Below are 15,391 nucleotides of genomic sequence, written 5' to 3'. Positions count from 1 at the left end.
TATGCATATGCCGGCTTCTCGGAGCGGGGCAACAGCTGCCTCTGCGACTTTCGTGAAGATGCGAGGGGACAGAGACAGGCCGAAGGGGAGGACTTTGTACTGATATGCCTGGCCATCGAACGCGAACCTCAGGAAGGGTCGATGTCGAGGGCGAATTGAGACGTGGAAGTACGCGTCCTTCAGGTTTACCGCTGCGAACCAATCTAGATGCCGGATGCCAGATAGAATTTGTTTCCACCCCAAAAAATTCCACCCCGGGGAACGGAGTGGTCTTACCAGCTCCGGAGCTAACGTCTCGGTCTCTGGGTCTGTCATCTCAGGAGCGCCTGAGAGCCTTCTGGGTCCTCAAGGGGGTCCGTGAGACGATGGGTGTCCAACTTCTGCGGGGAGCTCAACGCTGGGGCTGAGAGCTGGGCCCACTCACTTGTTAGTTGAGGTGGAGCACCACTTTCTTTCTTTCTTGAAAGCCGTAGGAGGACGTGGCAGGGCATGGCCCCTGGCGGCAGGTTTGCGGCAGGGCAGGATGCTTTTTTTGCTTGAAAATAGCCTTCGTATGTTTCTTCACCACTGAGGACTGCTGGGTAAAGTCGTCAAGTGGTGTCGCTGAATGGACGGAGCTGGGAAACGGGGGCGTTTGAGAAAGCGTGCTTTGTCTGCCTCCCGTACTGCCTGTCCATTGTTGCGTTTCTGGACCACGGAGTGGCCATCGCCTGTTTGAGTGCAGTTCCTGCAGCACGTCAAGAACAGGACCACCCAAGTGCAGATTTGAAGTGCCCTGGCCCGGTGGACTTGCAGGAGGGGGCCATGGCGTGCAGGGGGGAGCGGTCTGGGACCGTTCTACCACCGAGGGTAGCGAGAGCGGAGGAGCAAGGAAGCTGGGCTTGCTCAGCTCGTCATCCATGTCCGGGAAGGAATTCGGGGCGCGGGGGCGCGGCTGTGAGCAGCGCACATGCCCGCGGAACCAATTAAGCCCGGGGAAGCATAGCGGACCTTCTTGCGTCAGGCTCAGACTGGGCGGAGACCCGAAGGTGGCGGCCCAGGCGAGTTATCCGCATCCGACGCCGCTGTTACGCTTTCCGATGCAGCGGTGATGTCATCATCCAATGCCGGGGAGCTCGAGGGACCACACGGTAGGCTGTTAAGCGGACCGCACTAATCCCGAGCTCGGGGGAAGCAGGCAAGCGTGCCGGGGAGGCGGGAGGTTTTCGAGGGGATTTACCTGGCGAAAGCGTCCCGTTATTCTCCCCAGATCATCTCCATCGCCCGAGGCGCCTGCCTCAATCCCATAGGAAGGAGGCGAGGGGCGGGGGGTGGCTGAAATGGCGCTCTCTCACTACAAGAGAAAGCAGAGATCGCAACACTGCTGCGGTTATGTTCTCACACTGAAAACATAACCCATTGGACAGAATGCTCATCCCGAGCTCGGACGGAAATAAGCAAGCGTGCCGGGGAGGCGGGGGGTTTCGAGGGGGTTCACCCGGCGAAACGGAGCCTGTCACTGTCCCCAGATCGTTTTCATCGCCTGCGGCGCCTGCCTCAATCCCGTAGGAAGGAGGCGAGGCGCGGGGTGCGGCTGAAGCGGCTTTTTCTCAATATTAAAATTCTTTTTATGTTCTTAATTATCTTTAGCAGAGACTCTGATTGTTCATGTGCACAATCTTCATGTCACGATTCCCCGTTGTTTGCTCTGTGTGTCACCTGTCCAGAACTACACTTCCCATAATCCCCTGCCCTCATCACTGCCAGTGTCATTGTTCTCATCTGTATGTAATTTAATCATCACCCTTCTGTATTTAAACCCTGTTGTTTGTTCATTCGTTGTCGGTCGTCAAATGTGAATGTTTTGGTTGTCCTCGATGCTTCTCCTGCCCATGCTCTCCGTGGATGTTTTTCGTGTTTATGATTTGTTTTCCCCTCATGGATGTTTTGTTTGTTTGTTCCCAGTGTTGTTCAGTTATTTCAAGTTATCCTGTTCACCCTTTTGTTCCTTTATTAAAGTGCTGTGTTTAGATCCCCACTCCTCTTCTGCCCTCGTCTGATTCATAACAGAACGACCGACCGCCAAAATGGAGCAGCATTCTTCACAATTTATCAATCCATGAGTTCTCATACTTCTCCACGGTTGCCATCCACACTGGTTTTGATGACGATTCCCTGAAAACCATCTACCGACTCGGGCTACCAACACCCGGAGATCACACATGGAAGGAGTATGTGAGGCTCGTTTTAGAAAGACTCGCTGCAGAGGAACCACCTCTCTCGATCCCGGGTTCAGCTTCTGAGCTGCCTGCCACGGCCAACGAACCAACGGCCAAGCTTACCACGGCCGACGCGCTGGAAGTCTCGTCCGTCCCAGAGTCAGCATTGTTAGCCTCGTCCGTCCCAGAACCAGCGTGCATGGCCTCGTCCGTCCGGAGGAGGAGGAAAAGAGGAAAGGCCTCTGCTCTCCAGTCTCCGCCTTCCATGGCTCGTCCACAGAACCTTCCAGAGCTGCGCCTTCCACGTTCCGCGAACCAGATCTCACGCATGCCTCGATCAGCGAACCAGCGCCTGCAGCCTCGACCGTCCCAGAGCCAGAGCCAGCGCCTGCAGCCTCGACCGTCCCAGAGCCAGCACCTGTAGCCTCGACAGTCCCCATGACTGAGAAGAAAGAGGGCACCTTCTCTTTCTCCTTCGGCCAGCAGTCATGGGGACTGTCGAGGCACCTGTAGCCTCGACAGTCCCCATGACTGCTGGCCGAAGGAGAAAGAGAAGAAAGAGAAGAAAGAGGGCACCTTCTCCCCAGTCTCCACTAGAACTCGCGACAACTGAGGTCACTCTCGAACCTTCCAGGGCCCCGCCTCCCGAGCCTCCCACGGCTCTGCCTCCTGAGCCTCCCACGACTCCGCCTCCCAAGCCTTCCACGGCTCCGCTTCCTGAGCCTTCCATGACTCCGCCTTCTAATGCTCTGCCCCTGAGTTCTCCATGACTCCGCCTACCACAGCCCTGTCTCCGGAACCTTCTTCGGCTCTGCCTCCTGAGCCTTCCATGGCTCTGCCAGCTGAGTCTTCCACGGCTCCACCCTCCATGGCTCCGCCACCTGAATCTTCCATGGCTCCGCCTTCCACGGCTCCGCCCTCGGAGTTCTCCATGGCTGTGGCCCTGTGGCCACCTCCCAGGCCAATGCCCAAAATCCTTCCAATTTGTCTTTGGGGAACATTGTTCTCAATGTGCTGGATTATTTGCAAAAGCATCTGTTGGCAAATTGACAAGTCTTGAATGATCCTTGCTCTTGAAGGACTGGGCTGTTTTAGAGTGTAAAGGGATCAATGGGAAGGAGGAGGCGAGAACCGGCTTTATGATGTAAATAATAGTTTTAATGATAAACTTAAAAGACAACATAAACACACACAAGACGGACATGTCCATAAACAATCTCTCTCTCCCGCACGATCCCCTGCAGTCGACCTTTAAACCTCAGAGGCTTGATTAGCCTAATACAGGACCGGGTGTGGAGGATCATGACACGGCCCCGCCCCGCCCTGCCACATAGAGGCTCCTTATATACTATGACATGATTGCCTCACCTGTTTAACATCTCCTGTTTCACACTGCCTTGTCATTTTAACTCGTCATATTGTTATTAGTCTTAAATTCCCAGTGTCTCAACTTTTTTGGAGCATGTTACAATCATCTGATTTGAAATTACTTTACATAAAAAAAGGTCAAACTTATAATGTTTAGTTGTAGTGTTTTCAATTTAGCAAAGGGTGAATATAATCTACAAATCACTACTTTGTTTTTATTAGCGTTTTTCAGACTGTCCCAACATTTTTGGAATTGGGGTTGTAGAATAATTTTAAGGTTGCTGATATGACTGGAGTCTTCATCTCATGTGATTGTGCATGATTTTATTCCTATGTTTCAAAATTACTATTCATTTCTTTAAGAGTAAAACTTTTTTAATGAGGTAAAAATTACAGAGTGCCCCTTTAATGAACCACACTAGTATATTTATACATATAATTAAACATATTGTGGTTAAACTAGTGATAATAATATAAACATTGACAGTGACACCTTCCTAATGAGAATGTCTTGGGTTTACCTGCTACATCTGGAAACAGACGTTGAGGGGTGCTTTTGGCATGTGAATATTGACATGCTGAGTTATTGCACAAGTGTCAGTATTTGACACCTTGGGAGTGAGAATGGGTTTTAACAACCCCTTTAGCTGTGACTATATTCACAATATAACATGGCCTCTTGTACCTAAATGCTTAAAAAATATGCAAACTTCCATTTAATAACAAACATTTGGAATGGTCTCATGATTCAAACACTGACAATATAACTCTATACACCGCAACCTATAACATTGCTAATTTAAATAAACTCACAATTTGGCTCTCCATACTCTCTTATCTATAAAATAACTATTTTGATCAACTGCCTCACAAAGTTTAACCAGCATGCCACATTTCCATCTTTCCACTCTTTGAGGAGTGGCACTAATACAGACTTTCAATAAAGGAATAGAAGGATTAGAGCAGTCCAGAATTGGCACACATGCCAGTCTCACTTGCCATCACAGGCAAAGGCCTTTCTTGTAATCCCTTGCTGAGTTACTACTAATGATTAACTTGAGAGAAAATAAACTGCTACACCTGAGCTGGCCCCCAAATGGGCCATTAAGTCCTGAAAAACAAAATAAGCTAGACTCAGCATCACGAATAGAGCAGAAATAATAACTTTGAGAATTCTTTTTTTTATTGAAAGCTGTTTGAACTTGACACAATGTCTAAAAAACACAACACTTTTGTGTGAGATGCTGAAAAAACAGCAAGAAGAGGCGCAATGGTCAAAGACGTCTGTCTAGCACAGGGGTCGGCAACCTTCTTGACATGGAGTGCCATGTTTTATTTTCCTAGTTAATGGCTGTGCCGTTTATTCCAATCGGGTGAATTCCAATCGAAAGTGATCATCCCTATGTCATTTCGAGAATTTATTTGCAGAAAATAACAACTGGTCAAAATAAAAAATAAAACAAATAAAAAAAGATGGTGTTTTCAGACCTCAGATAATTCAAAGAAAAAAGTTCATATTCATTTTTAAACAATACTACTCTTTTAATTTGGGAAGAGATCAGAAATCAATATTTGGTGGAATAAATCTGATTTTCAATCCCAGCTTTCATGTGTCATTGCACGCTTTCCACAAGTCTTTCACATTGCTGACATTATGCCACTCCTGGCACAAAGATTGAAGCAGGAATTTATCAGATACTGGAATGGAATATCGCTTATCGTGGCACTGTTTTGTGGCCCTCTTCAGCCTTTCAGCCTTTCTTGTGACCCATTCAGCTTTTTGCGGCCCATTCCTCGGAAAGGTTCCAGTTCCCTATGGACAGTCCGCCCCAGTGTAGAGATACTGATTTAAGAAGCATTTGAAGCAGACTATAAATTTTTCCCAGAGATATATATATATATATATATATATATATATATATATATATATACAGTATGTGCATGTATGTAATTTTCCAAAGTTTGAGTCCAATTGTGAATTTTTTTCTATTTTGCATTTTTCTAATTTAATCGTTTTTTTTTTTTTTTATTACAAATGATATTATCAGCATAACAGTTTAAGTGAAAACCTGATGATAATGATAATAATAATGATCCTGCATGTGAATTTTAACAGAGCTACTTAAATGCTTTAATGAAAGAAATCCTGTCCTTTTGAAGGCTACTAAATGAGTTACAGTTAATGTCACAAATTTGCTTATTAGATTACTGATCACGAAATTTTAAAGACAGCAATCTTAAATATTTCTTATATTATGTCATACTACATTTTCAAAATTACACAGAGGGGTAATTACTAGCACGCAATCAACAGCGAGAGTGGAGCAGGCTATTTTACCTGTATGAAGATTTTCACACCTGCATTCAATCTACATCTTGATGTAATCCTTCCTCATGATCACGCAGCATTTCATCAGCTGAATCGGAGACGAAATGCTATTAAAGTGCGAGGACACTCGCGCTGCGTGCAAGCCATTCACACATCACAAGCCGAGCAACAATTTAGCCATTTTCGGTGAATCACACCTACAAAATCCTAAAACTTTATTAATTTATATTTTGATTAGACTCAGATTTGTATGTTTTATCTTTTAATCGTTTAATATCATTTTGAGTGTGACCATGGTTTAAGGAGGGTGTACCTGTATGCTGGGTTTAGTAGTGGTATTTTCCTTATTACATCACGTGTTGTTCTGAAAGCATTAAGAAACAAATGAAACATGGAATATAGGCTGTCATCCGCGCAGCCGGAACAAAACGAAGTGGGCACGTTTACTCGCGTGAATAAGCACAGGTGAAGAGCTGCCGGCTCGTGATGTGCAAATGGCTTGTCTAATCACATTTTAATTTTTTGTTTAGTCTCCCATTCCGCTCATGAAAACAGTTTGCGTAATCATGAGGAAGGATTACATCTAGATGTAGATTGGAATACAGGTGCAGAATTTCATTTAAATAAAAGTCTACTCCTCTCTCAATGTTGCTGGCATGCCAGCGATTACCTCTCAGCATGCCATAGGTTGCTGACTCCTGGTCTAGCACATTAACATTGAAAAAAAGCACAGACAGATGCAAAAACGCAATCAATGTGAACAGTCCCAAAGGAGAATGAAGAACCTGCCATTAAGCATTTGTTAGTGTGAACAGAATAGAATGCAGAATGAATATAAGCCCATAGTAGCATAGAGAGCTGCTGATGGGTAGCCTATAATTTTTATCCTGGCCAAACACTTACTCGTAAAGCCCCTGTTATGCTTCCATTGTGCTCACTTGAGAGTGAATAATCTGAATGCTGCATTCAGGTCGAATGAACTGATATAAATGGCTCAGATATCGGCACTCACCCTCTGTATGCCGGCACTTCAGTGTTTGAGGGCTCTGTGCTTTATGCCCCTTCAATTCCATTGTTCCAGTGGAGCTTGGAAAATGGTAAAACTCTTTTCACATGTGGCATGCTCTGAGACATGGAGCATCATACAATCTAAACAAAATCATTCACAGACCACTTCAAATGTGTGCTGTGTTGACTGGGGCAAAATAGAGAGGGCCAGAACAGCTTGTAGCAGCCAAGACAAATGGTGGCATAAATCATCTTTATTGTGGTAATTAATTAGGGGTGACATTCCACTGGAATCAGCACTTTCCCTAGATGGGAGAGCGGCATTTGTGGCTGGCTACTCCTTACCAAAATGATTAAGTTGCCCACTTGAATAGACATCACAAAAATTGCACTTACACTATGGCCGTTGGCTTGGCAAGAACGGTATTGTTGCTGAGGTAAACATTTATGCAAGCAGAGGATGATTTGGTGCAGCATTTCCCAACCTTATTTCAGCCACTGTACACTTTTTACAATTAAACAAATCCCATGGCACACCTCTATCCAACTGTCCCACATAACCATCTTTGATAGTTTTCCTTTTCAAGAACTTTCATGTTTTCTGTCCATTTTAATTACTCATAATGTTTGAAATTTAGCTATACAAAAAATGCAAGTCAGGTAGATACGGTGTATAATTAGATCACAGGTGGCAATAGTGCTAATTGGGTAATGAATAAAACAACAAATTTGCATCTTTTCTTATTTTTAGATTTGTTCTTGCAAATTAATTCTTGCAATGCCACAGCAAGTAATTTTGTATTTATCTATTTATTTACATGGCTCAAGACTAACATTTAAGAGTGGTAGCACCAGTGTTAAATTCTAGAAATCGTAACAGCACTTGAGTTGGTCTCACCAGTCCAACTGAAAGAAAATGAGTCCCCCTTCTGTCACTCACTCAACGTTGTGTCGATGTAGTGACACTAGTGGTCTCTCTTGAGAGCCTCATTTACCTCTTGTCTTTGAGAAAAGCCCAATGAGAATTGGCGAACAGATTTGTATGCCCCTCCCCCGGACATACGGGTATGAAAGTAGGGAGGCGTCCGTCTGTTCAGACAGATTATTTCTTTGGAGCAGAGCAGTTGTGTTTCAGCAAGTTGAATAAATCCACTGCTGATCCACTCAGCTCTATGAAGAGCGTATGCTGTTGGAGATACGGCGCATATCAGAGGCTTTTCTCTTCTCTGCAACCCAGTGCAGACTACGCCCCTGGGTGCTTCGACAGCCACCAAAAAGAGTTTATTTCCTAAAAGAGTATGTTTTCTCTAAAAGATCAACTTCTTTTTTTTTTTTTTTTGAAGAACTTCTTTTTAAAGACGAGTCTTTATCAAGATGCCTATCTGTCCTTGTGTTATTCCTGGATGCGGACATTACTCTCCGCTTCAGATGGTCATGGGCGCTGCCTCACGTGTCTGAGCAGAGAACACACTGATGCAGCATTTGTGGATGGAAATGTTGCGGTCACGGCTTTCCTTCTTCCGGGGGAAAGCCACTCCGCCCGTTCCCCATCATGATCGTCTGCCTCTGTCCGGGTGCAAGATGAGACCGGCTTGCCTTACGGCCAGTCCGATGTCTCTTTCGGACCCCTCGAGCCGGATGAGTGTTTCGCCACTGCATCGGAGAGCATCATTGCAGAATCCGACGCTGGGGACTGGGCGTACCCGCCCATTCTGAGGCCGTTACCGAGCTGTCAGCGATGCTTGCCCGGGTCGCCGCGAGTATTGGGCTGGACTGGAATCCTCCGTCCTCCCCTCAGCCCTTGAGGCTAGATGACTGGTTCTTGGGCACGGGGTACTGCTCACAACAACCCCACCGTCCTTTCGTTCCTGGAGGTGCATAATGAGTCATGGAGGGCACCTTTTACCCTTTTACTGCCCGAAACCGACTTCCTCGCTAATCTGCTCACACTACCCTTGATGGCGGGGTGGTCTACGGATACACGGAACTCCCCCAGGTGGATAAGGCAGTTGCGGTGCACCTGTACCTGTGTCTTCAAACATATCCGCCCTGTCGGGAGGCCCTGCCCATCAATTTGTTCCCTTGGTCCCTCTCGCGCAGAGCTTGGGGGCGTGGCTCGCGCTCACCAGCCTGTTGCGCTGGTTAATCAGGACCGTCTGACTCGGCTACGTGATTCAGTTCACCAGGCACCTGCCCAGGTTCAACGGCGTCTGCTCCACTGGGGTGAGAGGCGAGAATACCGCTGCCTTGCACGTGGAGATCGCCTCCCTTCTACGGAAGGACATGATAGAGCCTGTTCCTCCAGCCGAGGGGAAGAAGGGGTTTTACAGCCCCTACTTCATCGTACCCAAAAAAGGCTGCGAGTTCTGAACCGGGCTCTGCACAGACTCCCCTTCAAGATGCTCATGCAGAAATGCATTCTAGCGAGCGTCCGGCATCAGGATTGGTTTGCGGCGGTAGACCTGAAGGACGCATACTTTCATGTCTCGATTCTTCCTAGACACCGACCCTTTCTCAAGTTTGCCTTTGAGGGTCGGGCATATCAGTACAAAGTCCTCCCCTTCGGCCAGTCCTTCTCCCCTCGCGCCTTCACGAAAGTTACAGAGGCAGCACTTGCCCCGCTAAGGGAAGTGGGTGTCCGCATCCTCAACTATCTCGATGACATGCGGGACATGTTGTGTGCATACAGGGACCTGGTGCTCAGGCACCTCAGCCGCTTGAGGTGAGAAAAGAGCAAGCTTGTCCCATCAACTGAGAAAAGAGCAAGCTTGTCCCAGTTCAGAGCATCTCTTTTCTCGGTATGGAGTTAGACTCGGTCTTGATGACGGCGCGCCTCACCAACGAGTGCGCACAGTCAGTGCTGAACTGTCTACATTCAGACAGAGCACGTTGGTCCCACTGAAATTCTTTTAGAGGCTCCTGGGGCATATGTCATCCTCAATGACGGTCACGCCGCTTGGGTTGATGCATATGAGACCACTTCAGCACTGGCTACAGACCCGAGTCGAGGGGACCTAGAAGTTATGTGCACTTTATCTCAAAGCAGAAATCGAAAGCAGCAGGCGGTCGAATAAGTGAAATAATTCCGCTATGAAATTCTCTACGTAAGAGCAGAAATCTTTACTAATCAAATGATCAATTGTACAATAGATGCATGAAAGCAGAATTCTCCACCCGCAACCCCACAGGACTGGACCTGCATTTTGCTGCACTACATCACATAGCACATCCTCGTGCTCTTTGGCAATGTGACATGTACGATTCCAAAAGGAATATTTGCTAATTCTCACAGGCTCCCCACACTCCCTTTCCATTTTCTCATTCTTAGCTTTGATTTATACTTTGCATTTATTTAGGTTATAAGGTTTGCAACTTCACTAAAACCCAGCATATCACAAAGCGCATTCTGGGTTGAGCGAGCGGCACTGAGCAGCCTGAGAGAGCGGAGTGGAATCTTCAAAAAGGCGCACTCCGCTCAGGTGGAATTATCACCGCTCTGCTCAACACTCCGCACTCGCTCCGCTCCGCTCACATGCTCTTACTGGCATATACATGCAATTTCTTTAAATGGCCACTGACGATTCACACCTTGTCCTGACCAGATGCGATGAGATTCCAGTGAAAAGCAATGTCTGACTGCACTAGACGTGATATTCATACACTAAAATAAGGATAGTTGGCAATAAAATTTAAAATCTGAACAATCACAGATTATTGTTAACAGATAGAACAGTCTATATATTGAACGCAACAAATTTTTTCACTAAAGCTGCGTATGGGCATTCGCTTTCTACGGCAAACCCGAGAGGATAAATACACAATCGCACACATACACATAGGGGAGAGGAGAATTTTTTTTTATTCTACTAATTTTTTTTTATTTGTAGTGTCACTATTTTAATTACTCCCCAGCACAGCTGATATATTGAGCAAATATTTTCTGTTATGTGGTCAGAATATTAGGTTTGCGTGATAGTGGCTGGTAAGAGAATAAAGTGGCTTTGTCTGTTCATTGTAACCATCAAATAACAAACAACAACCCCCACCCCTTCTTCTTCAGACTACACATATGACCTTTGGTCTGGAGATTGATCAAATGCTGAGGTAGCTGGTGGTGACATTTACAAAATGGTAACACCTCAGCTCATTAAGAGTGCAGCCTCACACACTGAGATTGGAGAGCGTGCTCTCTATCTCCTAGAGTGAAGAAACAAGCTCTGTTGTACATAATAAATTGTAGCACACAATTGCTGTTGCAAAAGCTAAAAGGAACCTAGAAACTTATATTGTATTGCACACAATGATTTACAGCCAAGCGAGCTGTGGCAACAATCAGCTGCACTACACCTTCAGTGCATTTCCCACTCTCTCTTATATTAAGCAATGGGAAGTCTGAATCATTCAAGTGAATTTATATATTTATTCACTGATTCATTTACTGGTTCAATAAAGATTCACTGATTCATAATCCCTGCACAGATGCCTGTGCGACATTTTAAACCTTTTTGTAGTTATATACAAAATAATATAATATTTTATGTTATTATATTATTATACTTTATTATATTATAATAAAGATTCTCCAATTCATGAACTAGTTCAATAGATTCACTGATTCATGAATGTGTTCAATAGATTCATGAACTGGATATATTCACAATTCATGATCCCTGCACAGATTCCAGTATGACATTTTACACCTATTTTGTAGTGACATACAAAATAAAATATTATACAATGCAACCTTTGTGTAAAATGCAGTCATATTTAGTTAAATAGTGCTGTTCATCAGTATGTTTTTAACTCAGTAATGTAAATTATGATGTTTTCTAGTTTATACTGGTGGTATTTAGGGTAAATTAATGCTTCAATGCTCTCAACCTAATTGAGATCCTTATTGTATTTTTGCCAGATAACACTGATCTGACTTGAAAAAATAAATATCATTTAAATATATAATCTAAATGTAGTTATAATATTATTTTAATATTTAATATTATATACTTTTCCAACAGGGTAACTTGACTGAGTATCCCCTACACTGCCTTGATCAGGGGCCGTATCACAAAGATTTTTATTTTAACACTAGACGTTCTCCAAAGAGTTCCTTGCTAGGAGTTTTTGCTTAAAACCTATTCACAAAACTGCTAAGAGCAAGTTTTTAGTAAGGAAATCTTAAGATAAGAGTAAGGCGGAGTTGATTTCGTTAAATCGCCCACAGTGATTGGTAGACAGGGAACCACTATTTGTTAGCTAAGACAGACAACAATATATATTTACACATACAGTACACACACACACACACACACACACACACACACACACACACACACACACACACACACACACACACACACACACACACACACACACATGTTGTGTTTCCATGTTTTATGGGGACTTTCCATAGACATAATGGTTTTTATACTGTACAAACTTTATATTCTATCCCCTAAACCTAACCCTACCCCTAAACCTAACCCTCACAGAAAACTTTCTGCATTTTTACATTTTCAAAAACATAATTTAGTATGATTTATAAGCTGTTTTCCTCATGGGGACTGACAAAATGTCCCCACAAGGTCAAAAATTTCAGGTTTTACTATCCTTATGGGGACATTTGGTCCCCACAAAGTGATAAATACACGCTCACACACACACACACACACACACACACACACACACACACACACACACACACACACACACACACACACACACACACACACACATATACATAGAGTAGATATATTGATAGTAACAGACAAACTGACAGAAAGATATTTTTTCTGTTGATGAACATTTCTTCATCCTGTGTTAACATAATAAAACACGAGAATGCATCCCATCGAGAGCATCAAAACACAGGGTAGCCCCACGACTGCTGCGATTCCCTGTGAATGCCCTCTTTTTTCTCTGCAGTGAGCACACATCCACAGGAAAACAAAGGCTATGAATTGTCAGAAGATGTGTGGTCTAGAGAGGGCATATCATTTAATAGATGATTTTGTTGATGGATGGCAGAAATTTCCAATTCATCTGCGCTGCACAGTTTCCTTTTAACCCACCTCAAATGACTCCAGCGGCTCTCCATTTTTCAGCCACCTGTAGGAGGGTTTGGGCTTGCCGCTTGCCTTACACTCCCACAGCAGCGATTCGTCGATGGCCTTGTGCACATCCTGAGGGTTCTCCAGCAGATGAGGGGGCGCTGAGAAACATCATCAAACACACAACATGCAGCGGGGTGTCAAAAACACGCAAAGCATTGCAGATACAAATACATTTTTCAACAGCTCCCTACCTCCCAGACAGACTTACTGTTATTGATTAACCCCTTTGATAAATCACTAAAGCAACCAAGCAGTTTATGAGACAATTAATGAACAAATCCAGACATGAATCGATCAACATCAAGTTGATCTTTTTATATAATGTTTTAAGGAACAGAATCATCTCAAAATTGGTGTTAGAAAGGAATGGTGATGTTATAGTGGCCCACTTATCTGTTACACAATGTTAAGAGGATTGAAAAGAATAGACTGAAAACATATTCAAATAAATAGGGCACATAATACATTGTGGCATTATAGTGCAAGCATGAAAAAAGTTGCTTTATAAGTATCGGTCCTGCTTTTGTACCTCATAATTCTGGTATTGTCCATTATGTAATAAACAACAGAGTAACCCCATATTGGTTACTTCATTGCACCAACAGCGCTGATGGATGTCTTATTGAGTAGAGACTATGGGAGATAATAGTTTTGGTCTGACAAACAATTAACTGACTTATTAAATCTAGCATCAAGGTCATAATGGGGTACTAAATTAACTCACAATGTATTAACCAGTAATTAACTCAAATATGTGAGCATTTATAAACCCCTTAACCAGTGCCTAATTTGAGTCGGATCCTGTTCCAGAACATGTTATATGGGATATTTGCATCCCAGTATTTGTTTTAAACTATACGGCATAAATCAGTGCATTGTCAAATGACGACAATCTGTGTGTGTGTGTGTGTGTGTGTGTTTAAGAGAGAGAGAGAGAGAGATTGAGTGTGTGTGTGCGAGAGAGAGAGTGACAGAGAGAGAGAGAGAGTGTGCAGGTGTGCGCAGCTTTCCTAATTAGTGTAAAATCTCTCTCATTGGTTGATGCTTATTGTTACATGCACAGTGAACACAGGAAAGCGGAGAGCAAGCATCTAACTGGCAAATTATTTTAATAAAAGTAGGCTAAAATGTTAAAAAGTCAATCAAGAATATGTACATTTTTTAAAACTGTGGCAAATATAGCTGTTCCTGATCCAAAGAGATTGTGAGAATGTGAAAAAGCACCCCTGGATAACACTGCTAATAGCTATGCTAGCCAGGAGGACAACGAGAGACATGAGGAGGTGGACGAGTCACAAACCGATGAAGGCCTAATGGATGAAGAAATGTCATCGTGAGACAGAATGTCACTTACCCAAATTATATTTGGTCAAAAGAACAGTTTAAAAACAAGAAGGCTGTATATCCGTGGTTGATAATGGAAAATCAAAGAATGGGCTGCTGTACATGAGTGTGGGCTCATTAGGACCTGAGAAAACTGTTGGAATTAAATTAGCAATGTAGTGGGTTGTGCAGTGACATCCACGGCGCCAGAAAAAACAAAACAGCAGAAAGCATTCTGCAAAGAGCAAGTCAGAAAACAATTAAACAAAGTGTTGTTAATGCCCAGGCTGAACAAATTGAAACTACGGCTAATGTATTTCGAACAGCCTACAAGGAGGCAAAAGACCTGTGCATGGATTTGAACACAAAATAGATTGCCAAGAATTAAATGGCATCAATATGGGACACATCTTACATTCTAATATAGTGTGTGCCAATATCCAGGAACATATCTCATCTGAAATGAGAAGAAAACTGTTTTCAAAATTAGCCTAATTATTGATGAGGCAAAAAGTTTAAGCAAGAAAAGTGAACTGATCATTTATATGAGACTGCAGTTACATGACATGGACATGCCTGCCAATATATTTGTGAATGTGGTAGAACTAGATGATTTAATTGCTGAAAGGGATTGTTCACAGCCTACTATCATGTCTGGAAAGACAAAAGTTTACAAAACAATTGATTGGCATAACAAGTGATGGAGCGTCTGTGATGCATGGGCATAGAAGCAGGGTAATAGCTTGAATGCAGGCCATGTTACCTGATGTCACATATTGGAATTGTATGGCTCATAGACTTGTGCTTGGCGTGAGCTCAAAGAAATTGGAGCAATCAATCATTTCAAAATCCTCATCCATATACTTTACTCACTTTACAACACATCCAACAAAATTAGAATGGAACCGAAAGAATGTGCAGTAAGTCTACACATTTAGCTGTGCAAAATTAGGAGAATTCTGGACACTTTGTGGGTCGCAACAATCTTCAGAACAGTGGAGGCAGTGTGTAAAAATGACCCCACTCTCCATTAGCACTTCATCACAGCAGCTGTT

The 15,391-nt window shown here is 43.8% G+C and overlaps 1 protein-coding gene across 1 annotated transcript in view; it reads right to left on the bottom strand.

Annotated features, from left to right (window-relative positions):
* The window catches only part of cntn3a.1 (contactin 3a, tandem duplicate 1), a 177,815-nt gene that overhangs the window by 43,148 nt on the left and 119,276 nt on the right, over window positions 1-15,391 (bottom strand). Inside the window, exon 9 of the mRNA XM_052091452.1 lies at window positions 12,972-13,111. Within this exon, the coding sequence (XP_051947412.1) occupies window positions 12,972-13,111 (140 nt within the window). The remainder of the gene's footprint in view (window positions 1-12,971; window positions 13,112-15,391) is intronic.

This window comes from Xyrauchen texanus, chromosome 25, assembly GCF_025860055.1.
Source record: "Xyrauchen texanus isolate HMW12.3.18 chromosome 25, RBS_HiC_50CHRs, whole genome shotgun sequence".
Classification (NCBI taxonomy): domain Eukaryota; kingdom Metazoa; phylum Chordata; class Actinopteri; order Cypriniformes; family Catostomidae; genus Xyrauchen; species Xyrauchen texanus.
Note: the sequence above shows the minus strand (reverse complement) of the source record. Positions and strands in the feature narration are given on the sequence as shown.